The 20,260-nt window shown below is 35.2% G+C and overlaps 6 protein-coding genes across 6 annotated transcripts; 2 read left to right on the plus strand and 4 right to left on the minus strand.

Moving 5' to 3' along the window:
* Nucleotides 1–7,855: 7,855 nt before the first annotated feature.
* On the minus strand, nucleotides 7,856–9,873 carry GGI43DRAFT_431893 (uncharacterized protein; the record flags this gene model as incomplete). The annotated part of the gene is made up of 5 exons (XM_083209486.1): nucleotides 7,856–8,524; nucleotides 8,635–8,923; nucleotides 8,983–9,171; nucleotides 9,224–9,766; nucleotides 9,812–9,873. 5 exons carry the CDS (start codon nucleotides 9,871–9,873, stop codon nucleotides 7,856–7,858), a joined length of 1,752 nt encoding a protein of 583 aa, XP_083055343.1.
* A 1,270-nt stretch (nucleotides 9,874–11,143) lies between these two features.
* GGI43DRAFT_277489 (transcription factor domain-containing protein) lies at nucleotides 11,144–13,507 on the minus strand. Its single transcript, XM_083201181.1, has 2 exons — nucleotides 11,909–13,507; nucleotides 11,144–11,838 (listed from the first exon to the last, which is right to left on the minus strand). The coding sequence occupies exons 1-2, from the start codon at nucleotides 13,438–13,440 to the stop codon at nucleotides 11,232–11,234; spliced, it is 2,139 nt and encodes a 712-aa protein (XP_083055344.1). The 5' UTR covers nucleotides 13,441–13,507; the 3' UTR covers nucleotides 11,144–11,231.
* A 21-nt stretch (nucleotides 13,508–13,528) lies between these two features.
* On the plus strand, nucleotides 13,529–14,921 carry GGI43DRAFT_418492 (Zn(II)2Cys6 transcription factor domain-containing protein). Its single transcript, XM_083207553.1, has 5 exons — nucleotides 13,529–13,562; nucleotides 13,612–13,752; nucleotides 13,814–13,827; nucleotides 13,897–13,959; nucleotides 14,014–14,921. Exons 2-5 carry the CDS (start codon nucleotides 13,681–13,683, stop codon nucleotides 14,597–14,599), a joined length of 735 nt encoding a protein of 244 aa, XP_083055345.1. The 5' UTR covers nucleotides 13,529–13,562; nucleotides 13,612–13,680; the 3' UTR covers nucleotides 14,600–14,921.
* A 701-nt stretch (nucleotides 14,922–15,622) lies between these two features.
* Nucleotides 15,623–17,155, minus strand: GGI43DRAFT_426433 (major facilitator superfamily domain-containing protein; the record flags this gene model as incomplete). The annotated part of the gene is made up of 3 exons (XM_083208648.1): nucleotides 15,623–16,766; nucleotides 16,822–16,925; nucleotides 16,979–17,155. The coding sequence occupies 3 exons, from the start codon at nucleotides 17,153–17,155 to the stop codon at nucleotides 15,623–15,625; spliced, it is 1,425 nt and encodes a 474-aa protein (XP_083055346.1).
* A 492-nt stretch (nucleotides 17,156–17,647) lies between these two features.
* Nucleotides 17,648–18,589, minus strand: GGI43DRAFT_388730 (P-loop containing nucleoside triphosphate hydrolase protein; the record flags this gene model as incomplete). The annotated part of the gene is made up of 1 exon (XM_083204100.1): nucleotides 17,648–18,589. The coding sequence occupies one exon, from the start codon at nucleotides 18,587–18,589 to the stop codon at nucleotides 17,648–17,650; it is 942 nt and encodes a 313-aa protein (XP_083055347.1).
* A 447-nt stretch (nucleotides 18,590–19,036) lies between these two features.
* GGI43DRAFT_431895 (uncharacterized protein) lies at nucleotides 19,037–20,207 on the plus strand (the record flags this gene model as incomplete). The annotated part of the gene is made up of 2 exons (XM_083209487.1): nucleotides 19,037–19,789; nucleotides 19,842–20,207. The coding sequence occupies 2 exons, from the start codon at nucleotides 19,037–19,039 to the stop codon at nucleotides 20,205–20,207; spliced, it is 1,119 nt and encodes a 372-aa protein (XP_083055348.1).
* Between the last annotated feature and the right edge of the window lie 53 nt (nucleotides 20,208–20,260).

Consider the following 20,260-nt stretch of genomic DNA (forward strand, 5'->3'; position numbering starts at 1 on the left):
TTTTATAATTTATTTAAAATTTTAAATTATTTAATATATTTATATTTAATAATTTAATATTTTAATTTTTTTTTTAATTTATATATATATATATATTTTTATAATATATTTATTTATAAATTAAATTTAATTAAATTTTAAATATTAATTTTTTATAATATTTATATTTTTTTTATTATTTTTTTATATTATTTATTTTTAAAAAAATTATATTTAATTTTTAAAATATTTATAATTATATATTTTTAATTAATAATTTAAAAAAATTTATAAATATAAAAAATATTAAATAATAAATATTAATTATAAAATAAATATTTAAAATTAAAATATTTTAAAATTTTATTTTAAAATTTTAATTATTTAAAATTAATTATTAAAAGTTATTATAAATTTAAGCTTTGCCTGCTTATAATTATAAGGCCTTATATAGCTAATTAAATAAGTTTATAAGAACTTATTTAATATATATTCTTTTACTTATAATATAATTAAATAAGGCTTTAACAGGCTTTAAAAGCTATTATACTAGTTATTATTTAACTTTTTTAAAATTAGTTTTTTATAAAAGTTTTAAAATTAATATTTTAATTATAAATTAAATTAAATTTAATTTTTTATATTATTTTTTTTTAATAATTAATTTTATATTTATATTTTAATATTATATATAATTATAATTTAAAATTAAAAAAAAAAATTAAATTTAAAATATATATTTAAAAAAATAATTATTTTTTTTTTAAAAATTAAAAATTAAAAATTAATATTTTTAATAAATTTAAAAAAAATATATTTTATTTTTTTATTATTTAATTTTTTTTATTAAGCTTATAAAATAAAATATTAAATAATTATATTTATTATTTTAATATTTAAAATATTTAAATATTAATTAAATATAAATTTAAATAATATTTTATTAAATATTTTATATAAATTTTAATTTTAAAAATAATTAATAATTTTAAAAATTTTAAATTAATATTTTTTAAAAATATTTTTTAAAAATATTTTTTTTTTATTATTATAAATAATAATATTAAAATTTTATATTATTTTATTAATTAATATTATTTTATTAAAAAAACTTTTAATTTTATATTTTATTATAATACTTATTATTTAATATTTTAATTATTAATTTTTTAATTTTATTTAAATATATTATTTACTAATAATATTTTTATAATTTTTTAAAAATAAATAATTATATAAAATATTTAATAAATTTTTAAATATTTTTTTAAATTTTTAATTATTTTATTTTTATTAAATTTATTATAATTATTAATTAATATAATTTAATATTTTTTTTAATTATAATTAATAATATAAAAAAACTTATAAATATTTATATAAATTATATTTTTTATATATTTAATAACTTATAATTAATTATTATATAATATTTTTTTTATTTTTTTAATTTTTTTTTAAAAATAAAATTTATAAAAATATTAAATAAGTAATAATATTATTATTTAAATATTTTTTATAATATTATTAAATATATTATTATATAATTAAAATAATTTTAAAATAAATTTATTTTAATAATATATAATATATTAATTATAATTAAAATTAAAAATTTAAATAATATTTAAAATATATTTTATTATATTTAAAAAATATTATAAAATCTTTTTTTTATTATAATTATTACTAGTATAATTAATATAAAACTTTTTTAATTTTTTTATTTTATATTTATATATAATTATTAATTTTATTTATTTTTATAAATTTTTTATTATTTTTTTTTTAAAAATAAATTATAATAATTATTTTATATATAATTTATTTTATTATATTAAATATATTTAAATATTTTTATTAAAATTAAATTTTTATTATTAATTAATATAAGTTTTTTTTAAATTATTAAAACTTATATATTAAATATATTATTTTTTTATTTTACTTTTTTTATTTTAATATTTTATATTATATTATTTAATATTAAAAATATTTTTATATTATAATTTATTTAAAAATTTATATATTAAATAAAATATTATTTATTTAAATTATTAATAAATTTTAAAATAAAATAATTATTTAAAAACTTATATTTATTATTTATTTATAAGAATTTTTTTTATATAATTTTAATATTTTATATAAATTTTTAAATAAATTTTAATAATATAAATATTTTTTTTTTTATTTTTTATATATTATTTATAATATTTTAAATTTAAATTTTTAAATTTTTTTTTTTTTTTAATTTATTAAAATATTTTTTTAATTTATTAAAATATTTTTTTAATTTATTAAAATATTTTTTTAATTTATTAAAATATTTTTTTAATTATATTTTTTTTAATTATTATTTTATTTAATAAAATTAAAAATATTATTTTTAAAATTTTAATATATTATTATTATTTATTTTTTTAAATTTTTAATTAATTTTTTAAAATTTTATTTTTTATATTATAAATATTTAAAAAAAAATTTTTTATTAAATTAATAACTAGTTTTAATTATTATTTTTAAATTAAATATTTTTTTTTATTTAAATATAAAAAAAAATAAAAATTTAATATATTAATAAAAATTAAATTAATTATTAAGCTTATTAAAATATTTTATTTTTTAATAATAATATTATTTTTAATATTATTTTTTTATTATAATATATTATATATTAAATTTTATAAAATTAAAATTAAATTTATTTATAATATATAAATTTTATAATTATAAATATTAATATTATTTAATAATAATAAAATATTAATTATTTTATTATTTTTAAAATTTTTATTTATTAATTTAAAAGTTTATTATTTTATTATATTTAAATTATTATTAATTTTTATTTAATTTTTATTTTTTTAATTTATTTTAAATTTTTAATTTTATTTTTAAAATTATTATTAAAATTTTAATTTTATAATTAAATTATTAAATAATAATAATTTTAATTAATAAAACTTTTAATTAAATAAATTAATTTTTTAATTATTAATTATTTTTATATTTATTTATATTTATAATAAAATATAATAAAATATATTAAAATTATTTAATTATATTTAAAATAAAATAATTAATAATTAATAAAATTAATTATTAATTAATTTAATAGTATAAGTACTTAATAATTTTTAATAAAAGCTGGGCTTATAACCTGTTAAAAATATAAATTTAATTAGCTTAGCCTTATATTATTATAATATAATATAGCTGCCTTACTTATATATTATAGCTAAGATAACCCCTGCACACCTAGGTACTGATACTTCCTATGTGGGTGCCCCTATTTACAACATCCTAAAGCTACCTATACCTGTTAGCTCCACTTCTAGTAGCTAACTGTAAGTCTTTGTCTTACAGTTAGGCTAAAAATCTTTAAAATACCTGAAAAATTAATATATACCTAGCCTAGTTTTAGACCTTATATAATTTACTAGTAAATAAGAATAATAATATATAATAAATAATTAAAATTAATATTAAATTTAATAGTGGAATTTCCTCCTGCTTTTAAAGCTGCAGCTGCTATTTTAGCTAATTATAATTAACCTTTAAGGTTTTAAAAAGTATACTCTGTATGCACTGCTGCTATATACTTTAACATAAGCCTAGTATTAGTTTAATATATAATTTCCTTGCTTTAATATTTTAATTTTATTTTTAAATAGCCAGGTTAGCTGTAATTATTAATAAGTAAAAAAGATAAGGCTTTTATAACTTATATAATATAGCTATAATAAAAAAGATTTCCTGTAATTAAAGTATAGTTTATTATTACTGTAAATAATTTTTAATAATAAAAAGATTTTACTATTACAGATTTAAGAAAGAATTAGTATTTTTAATAGTTTTTAAATTACCTAGAGGTTTAAAAATCTTATATTAAAATTATAAAAAAAGCTAAGAAATTATTTAAAGTTTTAAATATAAAAAATTTAATAATTTTTTTTAATAAATTAAAAAGATTATTATAAATTATTATATTAATATATTAAAGTATTAAAATAAAAATAAGTATAATATATAATTTAATTATTTTTATAAGTATATTTAAATTATTATTATATATATAACTTAATTATAATACCCTTAAATCTTTAATTTAAATAATTACAAGTTTTTTATAGTTATAAGTTTAATTAATACTGCTAGTAAGTTTATTTCTCCTTAGCTAGTTTTTAAAACTTTTTTAATTAAGTTCTAGGTAAAAGTTAAAGCTAATAAGGCTATATATTTTATATAATTAAAGACAGGCTTTTTTAATAGCAAGATCTTATTTAAATAACTTTATTATTTTAACCTGTAATTTTAAAAGAAATTAATATAAATATAATATTTAAAACTTATATTTAAAGAATACTTTAATTATAATATTTAACTTTAAAATTTTAAAAAGTTTTAATTACTATTATATAAAATCCTGCTAATTTAATAACTTAATAATAAAAAAATAATATATTTTTTTATTATTAATAGCTTTATAAGATATATAAGGCTTAATTTTATTAAATATTATATTAAATTTAATATTATTTTTATTATATTTTTATTATATTTAACTTATATTTTTTAATTTTTTAATATTAATATATTTTAATTACTTAAGCTTATATATTAAAAAATCTTTTAAACCTTGTTTTTTAAAAATAACCTAGCTTTTATATAAAAAGATTTTATTAAAATATTTTAAATTATATATAAAAAAGGTTTTATAAAATATAATATTATATTAAGCTTTAAAAAAACTAAAATCTTTTTTTTAAATATATAAGTTTTAATAATAAGAGTTTTTTTAAAATAATAAAAAAAATATAAGGCTATTAATTTAATATTTTTTTCTTTTTTACTTAAAGAAATTTAATTTTATTAAGCCTTAATTTTAATTTACAGCGCTTATAAGAAATATAATAATTTTATAAGTTTTTTAACTTGTAAAAGCTTTTATTAAGCTAGCCTTATAATTATAAAAGCTTATATATTAAAAAAATATATTAATAATTTTATAATAAATTAAAATTAATATATTAAGAAGTTATTAGCTTATAAGAAATACAGTAGCCTTATTTAATTAAATAATAAGTTTTATATAACTATAAATTTTAATTAAATTTAATAATAAAATAATAAATTAAAACAGGCTAGTAAAGTTAAAATAATAAAAGTATAATTATAAAAGGGCTGCTAGATTATTAAATTTAAGATAAAATAACTTAAAAAGTTATAGTAAAAAAATTAAAATAAAAAACTTACTACTAGGTAATAAAAAATAATATTTAAAATATAGCTTTAATATATAAAAAAATATAAGGAATTTCTTATTTTAAAAATTTAAAATAAAAAATATATTAACTTAATTAATTATAAAAATAATCCCTTTTTTTTTAATATATTAGAATTATAATTATAATATATAAAAAAAGTTATATAATAAGCCCTAATTAAGCTGCATATTTTAAAATAAATATTTAAGTGTTCTTGAGGTAATTTAATAAATAGCTTAGTAAATATTAAAATAGGTTCTTTTAATAATAAAAATAATAAAAAAAATAAGGCTATATAAGAAATAATATAAAAAATAATGCAGGTTTATGTATAAGAGGCATTTCTTAGCCTTGCCGGCGATAATAACAAGGATAACTTTTATAGCCTGCCTTTATTATCGCTAACCCTGCCTGCGTTAAAAACGCTGTTAAAAAAGCCATGAAAAACATTATATAAGAAAGATCATGATAATAATAGAAGATTATAGAAAAACATGAAATTTATAAAAATCTAATTAATATAATTATTTAATTATAGAAAAAAATAATTTATAAATTAATAATAAAAAAAATGATATTAAATTTAGTATATTTCCCTTATAAACCAAAGTGTATCAATTTTTCAGGCGTTTCAGAGATTTTCGGCCCAACTGTGAGACGAAGACTTACAGTTGGCCACTAGAAGTGGAGCCAACGGGTAGTTCAATGATTCAGGAGTAGCTTATTTCACGTCGAATTAGAGGGTTCTCAGTTAAAATCTCCTCTGATTATAGCTCTGAAATAATTTATTTGCTTGAGCGCAGACCTCTCTCGCCAGCTCAAGGCTCAATGGCTCTATAGATATAACTAACCAAGAGCGTGAATCATCGCGTGCACTTCTTCTTCTACGACAGCTGACTGCACTTTTGCCATTCTGGTTAGCTTACATGGGTTGCTAAAGCAGATTATCGCGGTCTTACCTGAGTCATGTCAACTCCGGAGGTGGTCGGAAGTTAGCTAAGTTCCTTGATCACAGGGTCCACATTTGCATAATCAGCAAACCAGGACTATCAATATTTGTCGCAGAGCCACTCTCCAGTAATAAGCAAGAAGAAATCAATTAGATATAGGCAAGGCGAATATGGTATAGACGTGGAGATAATTTCGGTCTCCGTTTTTGGGTGTCCCGTCTAACCCTCTTCCATCTTCACATCACTACGCTGAAGGAAAAAGATGCGGATTAGACACGCCCTAATCTCAACCAATAGCAATAGACTCTTGCATTAGCTCTCTTCCATGAGTATTAGGCCTAATAGTTACAATAGTTACAGTAATCACAACATAGTCATCATGGAAGCAAGATAGTCCAATTAATTTAACGATGAGATTAGACGAAATTCATACAAGCTAGATTTGTAGAAATCATGATATCATGCAGCGCATACTCTGTATGTAGTCAAATTTGGTCGGGGCAATATGTAGCCCTATGCCAACTGACGCGCCTCATTCCACGACTTTGTTAGCAGATCTATTACTCATTACTATATAATACCAAGACTATACTAATTCCGATAACTATAGAGTTTATATTTGCTATCGGATGTAGGTCGTCGGACTGGCCTACTAAAGCTGGCCGAGATTTGGGTATAAACGAATGGCGTTTAAAATTTGTTCTCGATCGATGCCAAACATGGCACTCAATCAGCAACTGTTATAATGCCGGTGTAGAGTAACGCGTAGCCATCATGACATAACTATGCCCGAGCTGGTGCGGGGATCAATGGAATCATCGAGTCTGGAGAGTGGCTGTTACAAATACAAGGCATAATTCCTCGGAGCTATTATATAATGGAATAACCGTGCTAGAAATGATCGTGCGTACAGGCCTGGGAAATGTTTAGTTCATTCGCTGGAAGTTTTGATTGGTGGTGCTGTGGCGCCTAAATTAATCTCTTTCCGTCTTTGTCCACGCGCTAGCGATTTCAGACTTACATCTCGCTCTATCACACTTGGCTATGCCGCGTAACATACTGTGCATTTCAAGTGCGATATAGAACTGCTTGCAGCAGTTACGATTTCGTGTAAATCCTAGGCGAGAGACTCGAAATTGCTCTTGTACACTTTGGTGCCATGCCCTAAACCGAAGGCAAAACAGTTTCCATAGAGTAGAAAGGTATGGCTCTGGCTTTTTTTACGGATTGGGTTCACCGATATACTGGACTAAATGGTATGTACATTGCTCAGTGTGCCTGGGTGCCGCTGACTCAAAAGGTGGGTACCGTGTAACCAGTCTCATTGTAATATGAGCTCAACTGTGAAAACTGTGTACGAGCGACTTCAGCACAATGAGATAACGCCAATACATAACGTAAATCTCGAGAGGACTTAGTTTCCTGTACATAATGGGCGGAATAGCCCCTGGTTCACTGAAAATCAACTTTCAAGGTTCGTCAGAAATGTTAAACTAAGTGAGTAGCTTGGGTGCTGATCCAGACGTGTCAATAGGATAAGATTCTCTCAAAAATTAATGAATACTCGCTTACTGAGATATTCGAGAAAAGCTGCTCAGTGTTGTGTTGAAATGTTTTCATCGTCTTTTTGTATGCATTATTGCCAGGTGATTAGCCTTACTCTAAACTAGACGAAGCATCCTGGGATGGTGTATATTCCCAAGGCCAAGTGTACCATTCGTTATTCCCAATAGTATCATTAGCCCAATCCATAGTCATCGTTGCCCACAAATCGCGAAGCATAGGTTGCTCGTCTTCCGCGTGCCGTGTGGGAGGCTGAATTACATTGCCAACCTCAACCCTCGTATCCCACGCAGAAATGTAAGGCTCCATTCTACGATCAAGCATCGGGCATCCCCGAATACTCGATGACGATGTAATTGCCACTGGTGCTTCTGCAGTGGTTGCTACTCTGTTGGTATGCAGCGTGATACGACGGTCGTACTTGCCCTTAACCACACGCAACACGACCCGACTGGCAGACACCGCATCGACTCGGGTATTGACCGTGATTAAGTCAGAACCTTCGCACATATGCGCCAAGAACTCACCAAAGCGCAATTCGCTTCTTGCCCAGGCGTCGTCCCAGTCAGGGAGCTCAGTAAGAGGGAACGAGAGACGAAAGGCGACGATGACGGTGATAACAACCTTCATCCAGTCATTGCAAGAGAAGGCAATGAATGCAGATTGACTTAGATGAGAGAGAAATTCTAATATCATCTTGACTTCGGTGACACAACTTTTAAGCTTTGGTACTGAAGGGAAGATATACCCAGAGAGCCTGTTCTTAGGTTGCCCCAGGGGAAGTAGAGGGTAGCCAATAAGATAGATACGAAGAAATAATTCCGAAAACTTCACTGGTACTTCTAGACTTTTAGATTTATTTTAGAAAGCACAATTCGAGAATGCTTACCGTCATTGGCAATTCGAGTGAGCATGCTCTGTTGAAGCTCTCGAATTTGGGCTGCCAACCCTAACAGCACAAGCTGGCTCTGTTGCTTACTTGTCGCCGTATTCTCATTCATTGCGTCTGTAGCGGCATTGGTGTAGTTTGTATATTGTACGAGATAACTCAAGACATAATCGCCATCAGACTCTGCGCACCTCTGCAGAATGTCACAGCAAGTGGCTGTCCAAGTAGTGAATGGAGGCGTCACGTCTATCTTCTTCCAGGGGACCATAAAGCTAGGATTCACTGTAAGTCAAGATTTTAACAGCAGATATAGTTATAGTAGAAGATATACTTTGATGCCGCGTAGAACCAGGAGAGATATGCGCGGATTTTGTCAAGCTGCTCCTTTGTCACCTCAGAATTGAAACCGCCTTTCAGCTCGGCCAACTCTTGATCGAGTCCCATATCGCGAACCATATCCCCCGCCATGCGGACGTACTGAAAGGCTTGCTTATTTTTAGGCCTGAGATGGAACGGATACCTATAGTTGTAAGCTTTTTGTTCATTGGATGAAATAGTGAGACATCTATTACCAAGCACAGTAGATGAGTGTGCCCTGCAGAAGTTCAATGCTTCTTTCGCCGCCAGCCACAAACTTGAGGCCCAAAACCTTTCGAAACTCTTCATCGTAAAGGCTATGTCCCTGAAGAGTCCGCGAACCAGATGCGGCGGCCAAGATCGCCAATAAAACGAAGGGCCGAGAGGCAGCAAGGCTCAAAACTGTATCTTCAGGTTGAAGGTTAATGCAAGGGAAATGAGACAGCATTCTGCAGAATGAAGTTAATAGGGATTCGGCAGAGTCGAGGTTGAATTGGGGCTTTGCATGGAGAGATTGGATGGAGTGGCTGTGAGAAGACGACGGAGTAGGGAAGTATGTCATTGGCGAGGAAGTGAGGTCATTGACGTCGGAGTCCGGCTCGGAAGGAAATATGTTTTCGAGGAATTGTATATGACTATCGCGCAAGGCGTCAAAGTTCTCGTCAACGTCAGGTAGAGACTGTACATCAAAGTCAATGGTGAATGTCTTGGATTGGCGGCTTGCGGGTGGCGGTTGAGGTTGTGCTGCATCATCCGGGCTGATTATCGGGTCAGTATTCATGTCTAACTTGACCCTAGATTACCAAACAAGACATACAGCTTTCTTCTTCTTCGGCGAGTGCGTGGGCCTGTTCGTGATATACATTCTCTCTTGGATTCAAGACATCTAGACGTGGACCCGTTAGTGCATCTATTTGCCATCGGCATGTTTTCTCTATCCTTACTTGCGGCAAACTCTGGGCTGTTCGCTCGGCTGACATTTGACCTTGGCCGCTCTACATGCCTCACATGCTATGGACGCCATCTTTTGTGTGAAGATGCTAGTCTCTCCAACAGGAGAGACACCACCTATATCCATCGGGAGGGGTACGTATTACTGTGAATACGGTCGAGATTGCCGAATGATACTGCGTCGCAATGCCCTTGGGCAGATAGAGAGATCCTCTCGGGATTTAGCGGAGCTCAATGATCTTCGATATAACGACGTAGAATTGAAGAGCGTCTGTCTAGGATAGAGAGATGAAAGACTCAAAATATCAGAGATCATGGGTCCGGGCAAAAGACTAGCCAGTGGTTCCAGAATTTGACCAATGATTTCCATAAACCACCCTTAGATCACTTGATTCATGCCATTGTCTTCTCCACAGCTTCAATACATATATGCGCATAGGCCTTGCATTAGACTATGTTTGTTTAGATAACGAGTGGGGATTTCCTTTTATGGAAAAGATAGAATGTAATACCCGATGGCCTTCGGCGCTTAATGTGCATTGGACGCTTCGGCTTGGAATTGTTGAGATTGTAAATGGAATATATTCTCTGCGCTTATCCCAAAGTCCTCTTAGCAAATACATGATTAGGTAATTGTTTCATGACGCCACGGAATTTTCTTTTAGATTCTAAAGGAGTGACACCTCTCAACTTCCAGACGTAACTAGGCTGCGAAGGCTGCGAAGAGTCCCGTGCAGAGTTAGTTACTAATCATAAACTTAATTGCCTGCCCAGTTTAGGTTAAAGTCAACCGCCCGTTATCAGCCCTTCATATTCTGGGGGCGCGCCGCTCATTAATCCTTCATACCCTAATAATACGCATACTGAGACTGACCTTAGTTACCTTTTCAATGAGGCGGACATCGAGATAATGATCGGCGGAGTATCATTTACACAGAAGATTGTCGAATCCAACTATTGATAATGTGGCCTGGTTATAAGATTTCCAGCCAGCTGACTCGGGCAGCAGATAAATTGGTGAGGTATCCAAGTCACGATATCTTCCTGGCAACTCATCGCATGTCTGAGGTTGCGGAGTGCTGGCAGCGTTGACCATGGGTTGAATGTCTTGCGGAATCCGGCGCCTCAGAGCCGTTGATGCATGTGGGATAATCTTTATATTGATAACAAGGGGTTAATAAATATTTTCGCTAGAAGCACTGCTTTTCCTAGTAATAAATTACAAGCGCTTCTTAATTTGTTTGGCCATTTATTTAGTGCACTTCCCATACACTATCCGAGGAAAAAAGGCATACAATCCGTCGCTGGGTCGAGGCTGGTGGCGGCTAGGAACGGGTACCCGATTGCATCAAATGAATCTTGAAGAAACTGATTCTGCCAGAATGTTCTGCTTGGATCTTCAAATTGGGTGGCAGTATGGAGACCATCAGTTCTAGATGTTGACAAAAATGTTGGATGATGTCCGTTGTTGTCAGTCGGTGCATCAGTTGACATTGTAATCGCTTCATCTGCGCCAGCAAAGGCGTCGTGTTGCGGGTTATACGGCGTTTGTCCATACCTAACATCTCCATTCCTTATAATATCGCCTGCACTCTCAAGCTCCTGATTCGAATTTCCGGGCGAAACTTCAGTTCCTGCTCGGGTAGAATTTGGCGAAACACCGCCCTGGCTATGCACAGCAATTTCGGGTCGGGCATTTCGGCTCATTGATAGCTGAGAAGTTGGCCTGACCGTATCCAAGTCGCTTATTGCATCAGACGCATTTGATATCTCAACCAATGCGGATGCCATGCCATCTACAGCTGACATACAGTATTCTGGCCAGAATGTATCTCGTGTCGCAATATGTGCTAGCACCTGTTTGGCTTGTTCCGCCAACCTGTTGTTGTGAGATAAGTCAATATATCCATGTAGTAAGTATATCAAGTGAAAATTGAACATTCACCTACCGCAACGCACTCTGTATAGGTAGCTGGCGCTCGAAAGCAGAGAATATCAAGACAAAGGTACTGATCCATACACTCCATGTATATGACGGCCATACTAATGGAACAGAAAGCTTCGTGTCTCCAGCCGCTCTTGAGCAGCGGTTTTGTGAAAAATGACACTTCAGACTGACAATTATTGACCTTGCAGCACCAATGCAATGCTGAAGTGCAGCTGCGTAGGATGAGCTCTGATGGTTTGATGCCATGAGAGGACGATTTAGTGAGATAATGGATTCGTTTTTCAGCAACATTAGTAAAAGTTTGTGCGATGCGCACAGCGAGTTTGACGATTCCACATCATTTTCAAGGTCTGCATCAAAGCTGTCCTCAATTTCATTCACCCACTTTGCCAGCTCTGCGTGAACAGAATCTGCATGATCTGCAGTATCCTGTCGGATATGAATCGATTTGTTCCTGAGTTCTAGTATCAAGCCCCGTATTCTGGCGTGTTTGGCTAGAAATGTTAGCATCTGAAGTCTTTTGGAGCCCTGGCAGTCGATGACACCACTTGAGCCAGGAACCGCATGTAACTCTTCCCCAGGATAGCAGACGTCAACATCGTCATCCCTTATATCAAGGGGCAAACCTAAAGACTGACATAGAAATCTTTCCGCGCAGTAGATAGACCAGAAAAGCCTTCGGCGAATCTCTGCGTCATCATGGCTGAATACTTGATATCTTGCAGGGCAGCGATGCAGACCGAGATGGAAAGCGGTTCTGGAAATCAAGCCACCTAGCCTGGATGCCGCGTTCAACTTCAACATGGACAGTAGGAATAGCTGCACACAAACAGCTGCCTGCAAAATCAACATTGAAGCTGGTCTTCTTAGCGCGATATGTATCCCCTCCAAAGCCTCGTCAATTGACTTAAATACGAGGGATGCTGGCAGGGGAACGTCAACCTGTCGGCCTTGGCGTCCATCAGCAAGGGAGATGGATAGAACTGATTTAACCACGAGCTTTTTGGAATCGACAAGTGAGTCAATACCGGATTTTTCAACTTGCTCGAAAGCTTCAAGGACTTCGGGTGCGTTGAGGAACGGCAGGGCAGTATGCCAAGTGTCAAAATATGGTTTGCTCCAACCTACCAACATGGAAAAGGACGGATGATGTGGAGCTATTCGGTCGTTGTTATCATCCATATTAACTTCATCATGGCGCCAAATATTATCTTCATTCCTGCCACGGACTGCAGCATGTCGAAGCAGTTGGTCATCCTCGCCTGGAACCAAATCATCGGTGTGACCTCCCGTTGAAACCCGTGACGTTGACAGCTGCGACAGTTTCGAGTATACACTGTGAATGAAGTGTATCCCGCTACCACTGCCGACAAAACGTGGAGCGTCCTGCTCACCATTGCCATTTTCCCGCATTAAACCAAGCTCTCTTGTTGCTTGGCTAGTCGACATGGACCGCCTCCGCTTCCGCTGCTGCGCAAAGTAGCGAGGACTACGGTCATCAGCCTCGGAAACGGTAAGTGGGCGGCCATTCATGTTGGATTTCCTAGTGTACCGAGAGCCATAATCACGCAAAGCGTTTTGGACGCTGCTGGATTTCTCCGACCCCAAAAGGAGAGACATGGCGTTGTTAAACCTGCGGGGAAAACAATGTCCGGCTGGGGCGTGGTTAGTTTGCGGAGAAAGTAAAGACCGAGCATTTCTCACCAAGTCCGACCCCGCTGTTTTAACAAACTACCACCGACGTGTGTGCTCGGAAGAGTCTGTACTTGCGCAATGATAGATGAGGAATGTGTTGTTGTCTCACATGGGGTTGCATGTGAGGCTTGCCGGTCAAAGAAGCGCAAGGTGAGCCCAAGTGTCTAGCCACTGCTCTTGTGCTGGCAAGAAAGCTGACCAAACAGCACAGTGTGACCGGGTCTCGTATGTATCAGCTTTCCTGCCCCATGGCTACGATGATCCAAAAAAATATGCTAATCTGCTTCTTCTTAGGCCTGTCTGCTCTCAATGTGCACATGACTCCAGTAGTTGTCACTATCCCCAAATTAACAAGAGGTATTCAAACTACACCCCCTATGTCCTTACATATCAGAGATTGATATGCATTAGGGGCCTTCCTGTAGGATACTTGAGCAAGCTCGAGAGCCGGCTTGCAGACACTGAAAATGCCCTTTGCCAGCTTGCTTGCCAATATTATGCGGGAGTTTCTATAGACCCAAATGAGGTACTCAAGCCTTGCCCAGATCGAGTTTCTGGCGATACCAGTAAATCCGAAAGGATGAAGGAGTGGGAAACCGTGCCACTAAAAACCATGCTGGATGTCAAAAAATGGTGGAGTGAGAAGGTAGACCAGGGCATAGGGGTGAACCTTGAACTAGCTCATGCTACTCCCAATAGACCCATTCAGTTGGCAGATAGTGGTGCGACGGTATCAGGTTATGGGTCAAAACTAGGCCCTCTGCCATCACTTGAACCTTCTGCTCCTAGCCAAGTGCAGCCATCAGATACAAGATGGACTCCATTACATCAAGACGGCAGAGAGAGGGATTACGATTGGAAACTTGTCAACCAAATGGAGAGCGTTTGTACAAACAGGCCACACGCAAGCTCAGCGTCTGCAACGCAGCCGGGAAGCGATTCAACAAACAGCAAAGCGAAACAATTGGCTGCGCAAAAGTCTTTCTTATACTTTTAAAATTTAGTCGGCACTTCAATATAGCCAAGAAGCAGACAATAACATAGAAGCGTCGTACAGCCCTAAGATTCGGACAGTGTTTCCGAGTTAACTTGGCGCAAATGCTTTTATATTCTTGTTTCTATTTTTATGGTGAACCAAAAATATACCAAAAGTGGTTACAGACCTTGCTAGTATACCTATGCCAGAGGCATCAAGGGACAACTATGAAGATAGAAACAACACTTGAGTCTGTAGATCTAGAATACATCTTGTATAAATCCGGAACGTCTATCAGGGTCATATTATGTTGAAATTGACCTTATTTTGTGTAATTCTCTAATCATAGGCCGTTAAAAGATTGTACACCTTGTTGTATCTTTATCATTCTATTTAATAAAATATGCTATTCAAGATATTCAACGAATCAACTCTACGAAAAATCCTGCATCCTGCTACGCAAAGCAGGGAGCCTTATTGTTGGTGCCACATCAGTAAATTCCAACCTCATACTTTCGTTTATCTGATCAGTATCCAAATACTCCGCTAATGTTGGACATTCAGACAAATCACTTATAGAATATAGATCACTATCGCGTTGTATCCAACAATAGTTGTAATTGATAGTACAATTGGTCATTGAACCAAAGAACTATTCAATAATTGGACTTGTTCAGATATATTCATAAATATTGTGGATTGTAAAATTAAGAGGATAGTTACATGCAGCCAACCGCCAAATTCTCTACTGGCAGCTCTCTCGGCGTTGATAGCCACACCAACGTATCTTGGCTCTCAAACATGGCTCATTGGATAAAGTATATAATCTACCGTTGACATTGACATGCTGGTATGCACTAATCTCCTGCTTTGCCGCGAATATAATTGTGTCATTTTTATGATTGTTGAGCTATGCTCAGCACGGCATGTCCAAAACATGTTTGAAATTATTCAACTAAATTGAGATTTACATTGAGTTTTGTACTTTCTTTCCAACATCAAGGAGCCCCAAACTATTGTGCTACTATCAACACACAATTATAATCAATACACATATCTCAAAACCTCCCTTTGAGCTTCCAATTTCTTGTTGGTCTGTTTCAGCCAAAATTTCATGCCCCAAGAAGCGGCGATGCAAGAAAATGCAAAGGCAGTGTTACTCTCCATGGCGGTCAAATACCAAGGATTGTCGCTGTCGGGATACAAATATGCAGTGTAAATGTATGAGGCATTGGCAATGACATTGACAATGGAAAGACTGACAGCCTTCTTCTCAGGCGTTTGTCCAAGCGTCGCAGAGACCCAACCCAGGATCATGGAGTTAACAGCATATGCGCCACTGGCAAAGAGGAAACAGGAAAAGTACCGCGCTCCAATGTTTATTGTCGTGCAAGAGATAATAAATCCCACCATGGCGGCGCCCATGCAGACCGTTATGTGCCACGTTCGCTCGTTTAAACGACCAGAGGACAGGCCAGCTAGGTAACCGACAACACCGGAGACGAGATACGGCGGACAAGTCAGGACTAAGGTAATTGTGCTGTTAAATCCTAGAGAACCAACAACGGTCGGAAAAAAGTTGTTGAACGAGCAGGCTGATAGATGCGTGTTCTGGATGAAGCAGAACAAATAGAGTCTGGGGTCACGAAGGGCCTGTGCAAGCCCAGCCCGTGTTCCTTTGCTTTCTTTAGCGCCGACAGTATCTTTGACCATGCGGTCGTGGGCGATCTGTCGCTCTTCTTCTGTGAGCCACCTCGTCGTTAATGGGTTGTCGGCCAAGGTGAACGCGCTCAGGACGGCGATACAAAAGGTAACGCAGCCTTGGATGATAAACAGCCACTTCCAACCACTGATTCCATGTGCCCCATCAATGGTCTCGAATGTCGCGGCGGCAATGAGACCAGCAACCGCCGTGGCTAAGATGTTGCCGGAGTATAGAATGGATAGTCTGGTTGCAATCTCTTTGCGCGTGTAGAAGATGGACAACATGTAGATTGCGCCTGGGTAGAATGGAGCTTCAGCTATACCCAGGAAGAATCGAATAATTACGAGATGAGCGTAGTTCTTTGCGAGAGCCGTGCAGGCTGATACAACTGCCCAGACTGCCATGCACACTGCCATGTATACTGACGGTCGGATCTTTTTGTGCGACATGAGCATGTTGGACGGCACTTGCATTAGAAGATATCTTATTTCAACTGTCAGCATGTATCTTGTAGGGTAGCAGAGCCAGCGAGTCTTACCCAACGAAGAGAATAGAGATGCAGGTGTTGTATTGGTTTCCAACGAGCGCAAGATCTTTCTCGAGCCCGTTCAGCCTCGCCTGAGCAATAGCATTTCTATCAAGCTATAGCAATGTTAGATGGTCGTAATTAATCCATATCCTTTGGTTCTACTTACATAATTGAGAAAGTACATGCACCAGAGCGTTGGCATAATTCGTCGGTCGAGTTTCTTCACGAGAGCGATTTCCTTAGGATCAGTCTTTGCAACTGCACCAGAATAGTCACCAGCCTCAACAACAGATAGTTTTGCCGTCGACAGTTCAACGAAGCTGTCTTTGGCCTTCTCGTCCATGACTTGTGATGAATTGTTTGTAAAGCCGGCTGAAGTGCGCGTCGCCGCCATCTCGCTCACTGAACCAGCCAATATTAAGAAAATACCTTAAATTGATATGACTTTGTACGATGAGAAAAGACGCTGTGCTTTGGGATGCAGAATCTCATGACATCCTTTCTGAGTTATCGTTGACTCTTATGGGCCTCGCGTTTCCAGCCCAGCATTCATCTCGTTACCCCAGACTGATTCCCCATGGGGTAGATAGATGACAAGCTCAATAGCGTCGGAGGATATCAACACCGCTGAGACTAAGGACTATACTCTAAAAGAACGTTGGGCGAACTCTCGCGACGCCACGCTGAGAAACTCGTTAAGCATGACTATCCGGGATTGTGGGGTAGGATCTGGATGTGCGGGCAAAGACAAGTCCGCGGATGGAGATTATCAGCAGCCATAACGCCACGATTGACAAGCACCAGCATTTTGTATACGAGAACATGAGCCAACAATTTAGCAGATTTTGATTTCACGGACTACTCTATTTGGATCCAACACAACTCGGATATGCGGCTTTCCGCTGGAAGATGGGGTAAACAGACCCTTGTTCAAGCTATCGAGATACAGTTCGTAACTCGGCATGTAGATGTCGATGAAGCGAACAACTTCAGCATCAGTCATGCCGGACCCACGAGCCTCTCGTAGAGCCTTTTCCTGATCAAGACGCCACCGGTAGACATTGGCTAGGTCATCAGTGGTAAGGTGAACCAAAGCATCGAAATGGCTTGGGCCCATGAAGACAGAACAATATCGCGCGAGGTTGTCGTTGATGGTGAGTAGATTCGCAAGATCATGCTGGGCCAGTGCTGTTCCTGGTGTACCATCTTGTCTGTTTTGGCTTGCGATTGCCCTTGATGATTTCCATTTCGCCTCCAATTGATCCCTTGAAAGAGGTTGAAACCCTAGACACCAGCCTTCAAAAATCAATATGTCTAGTGCAGGGCTGGGAGGGATTTCCTTCCAAGATTCTTCATCAACCCTGTCGCCTTCTCCGTTGAATAGTCCCTTGTCAAAAGCAGGAAAACGAATTGGTTTTCTGAGCTCCGAGTTGTTAGGTCTTTGCCGTAGCGAGGCAAAGAAACTCGCCGCTAGCAATTCATCATGAGTTCCTGGCTGGCCACGATTCCGTAGTAATGGATTTCCGGGGTTCTGTTCGCGAAGGCTGACAAGTCTTTGGTGGCAATGATATAAATCGTCAAGGGATAAAGCCCTCGCGTGAATGCCCAGTGTTTCATTCAGAGCCTTGCAAAGCGCATCCGCCCATACTGACTTGCCACTTCCTTGTAAACCCGAGAGACCTAGAATAAAGACCTGGTCGGGGTTACTCCGTTTATGAGATTGGAAAGCAGGAAGAATGTGTTCCAACACGCCGAGAACTGCGGCTCGATCAATCATGTTGAAATTATTTCCTTCCCTTGGCTGTGACTCTTGCACCGTGCATGTGCCCGCCAACTCTTCAACCCTCACTTAAATAGACATGCATTCAATAGCTAGAGTACAATTATAAATTTGCCATCAATATGCAATTTCAGTGGAGTCGGAGACCATATGGCAATGCAATATCGAATACTGGCACTCGACTTAGCGTGCGGCCAATGGTTCCATGAGCGGACTTGAGAAAGTGCGCCGTACTTGCAAAACTCCATCGCTGCTGGCTGCAGCCATTCGAACTCCACATTTGGCTACGGACTTAGCATACTCGGAAAATGGTATTTATTCAGCATTTGGTTGATTCATTTCAACTCATTAACAGCCTCTATACATTAGACTTATCGCAAGCGAGGTCCTCCCAAAGTAAACAAATCTACATATTCGACAACATCAGATCTCATTGTTTCAACCATGTCTCCAAGTGCCCTCTCTACAAAGCGCACATACAGTATCGCTTCCATTCCGGCTGACGGTATTGGACCGGAGGTGATTGCCGCGGGAATCGAGGTCCTGCAAACTCTGTCCCAAAGTCTTGGTACCTTCAGCTTAAACATCACTAACTACGACTGGAGCTCAGACCTCTACAAACGCACGGGACAATACATCCCTGATGGTGGGCTAGAAAAGCTCAAGAAGCATGATGCCATCTTCTTTGGCGCGGTTGGAGCTCCTGACGTGCCTGACCATGTGTCCCTTTGGGGCTTACGACTAGCTATATGTCAGCCGCTGCAAATGTACGCCAATGTGCGGCCAACGCGGGTTTTGAAGGGAACTCAGTCACCTCTGCGTAACTGCGAGACGGGAGATTTGGACTGGGTCATTATAAGAGAGAACAGTGAGGGCGAATATGCCGGCCAAGGCGGCCGAAGCCATGTAGGAAAGGCGTGGGAGACTGCCACTGAAGTATCAATTTTCACTCGCCACGGTGTGACACGATTGATGAGGTTTGCGTTCGAGACAGCGCAGAAAAGGCCACGGAAGCATTTGACGGTTGTGACCAAGAGTAATGCACAACGGAACGGTATGGTGCTCTGGGACGAGGTTGCTGCTGAAGTGGCGCTGGAGTTTCCGGATGTGACGGTTGAGAAGATGCTCGTGGATGCCATGACGACCAAGATGGTCTTGAAGCCAAAAAGCATTGATACTATCGTCGCTACGAACCTGGTACGTTCATTTGTGATTGTTAAATAGTATCACCAGGCTGACTCTCGAATAGCATGCGGATATATTGTCTGATTTAGCAGCTGCCCTGGCTGGCTCTATTGGTATCGCACCAACATCCAACTTGGATCCTACGCGGGAGAATCCCTCCATGTTCGAACCTATTCATGGCTCGGCATTTGATATCACCGGGAAAGGAATTGCAAACCCAGTAGCAACTTTCTGGACTGCAGCAGAGATGTTGGCCTGGTTGGGAGAAGAAGAGGCCGCACAGAAGCTTTTGGCGTATGTTGAGACTGTTTGTGAGAAGGGAATTTTAACGCCTGATCTTGGTGGTGAGGCTACTACTAAGGATGTTACTGCTGCTGTTATAGATGAGATTACAAAGAGTTCAAGCTCCAAAGTTTATAAGCAATCATAGAGGAAAACTACGTTTTAAGCTTATAATGTATTATGGATAAAAGGCAGACACAA

Source organism: Trichoderma evansii, assembly GCF_050947405.1.
Source record: "Trichoderma evansii strain SZMC 28006 chromosome Unknown GGI43scaffold_37, whole genome shotgun sequence".
NCBI classification, from domain to species: domain Eukaryota; kingdom Fungi; phylum Ascomycota; class Sordariomycetes; order Hypocreales; family Hypocreaceae; genus Trichoderma; species Trichoderma evansii.

Coding starts and splice junctions, on each gene's coding strand:
- GGI43DRAFT_277489 (XM_083201181.1), bottom strand. CDS start 13,440: ATGAATGGCCGCCCACTTACCGTTTCCGAGGCTGATGACCGTAGTCCT. Junction 11,839..11,908: donor CCTATACAGAGTGCGTTGCG/GTAGGTGAATGT, acceptor TCACAACAACAG/GTTGGCGGAACAAGCCAAAC.
- GGI43DRAFT_418492 (XM_083207553.1), top strand. CDS start 13,681: ATGATAGATGAGGAATGTGTTGTTGTCTCACATGGGGTTGCATGTGAG. Junction 13,960..14,013: donor TATCCCCAAATTAACAAGAG/GTATTCAAACTA, acceptor GATATGCATTAG/GGGCCTTCCTGTAGGATACT.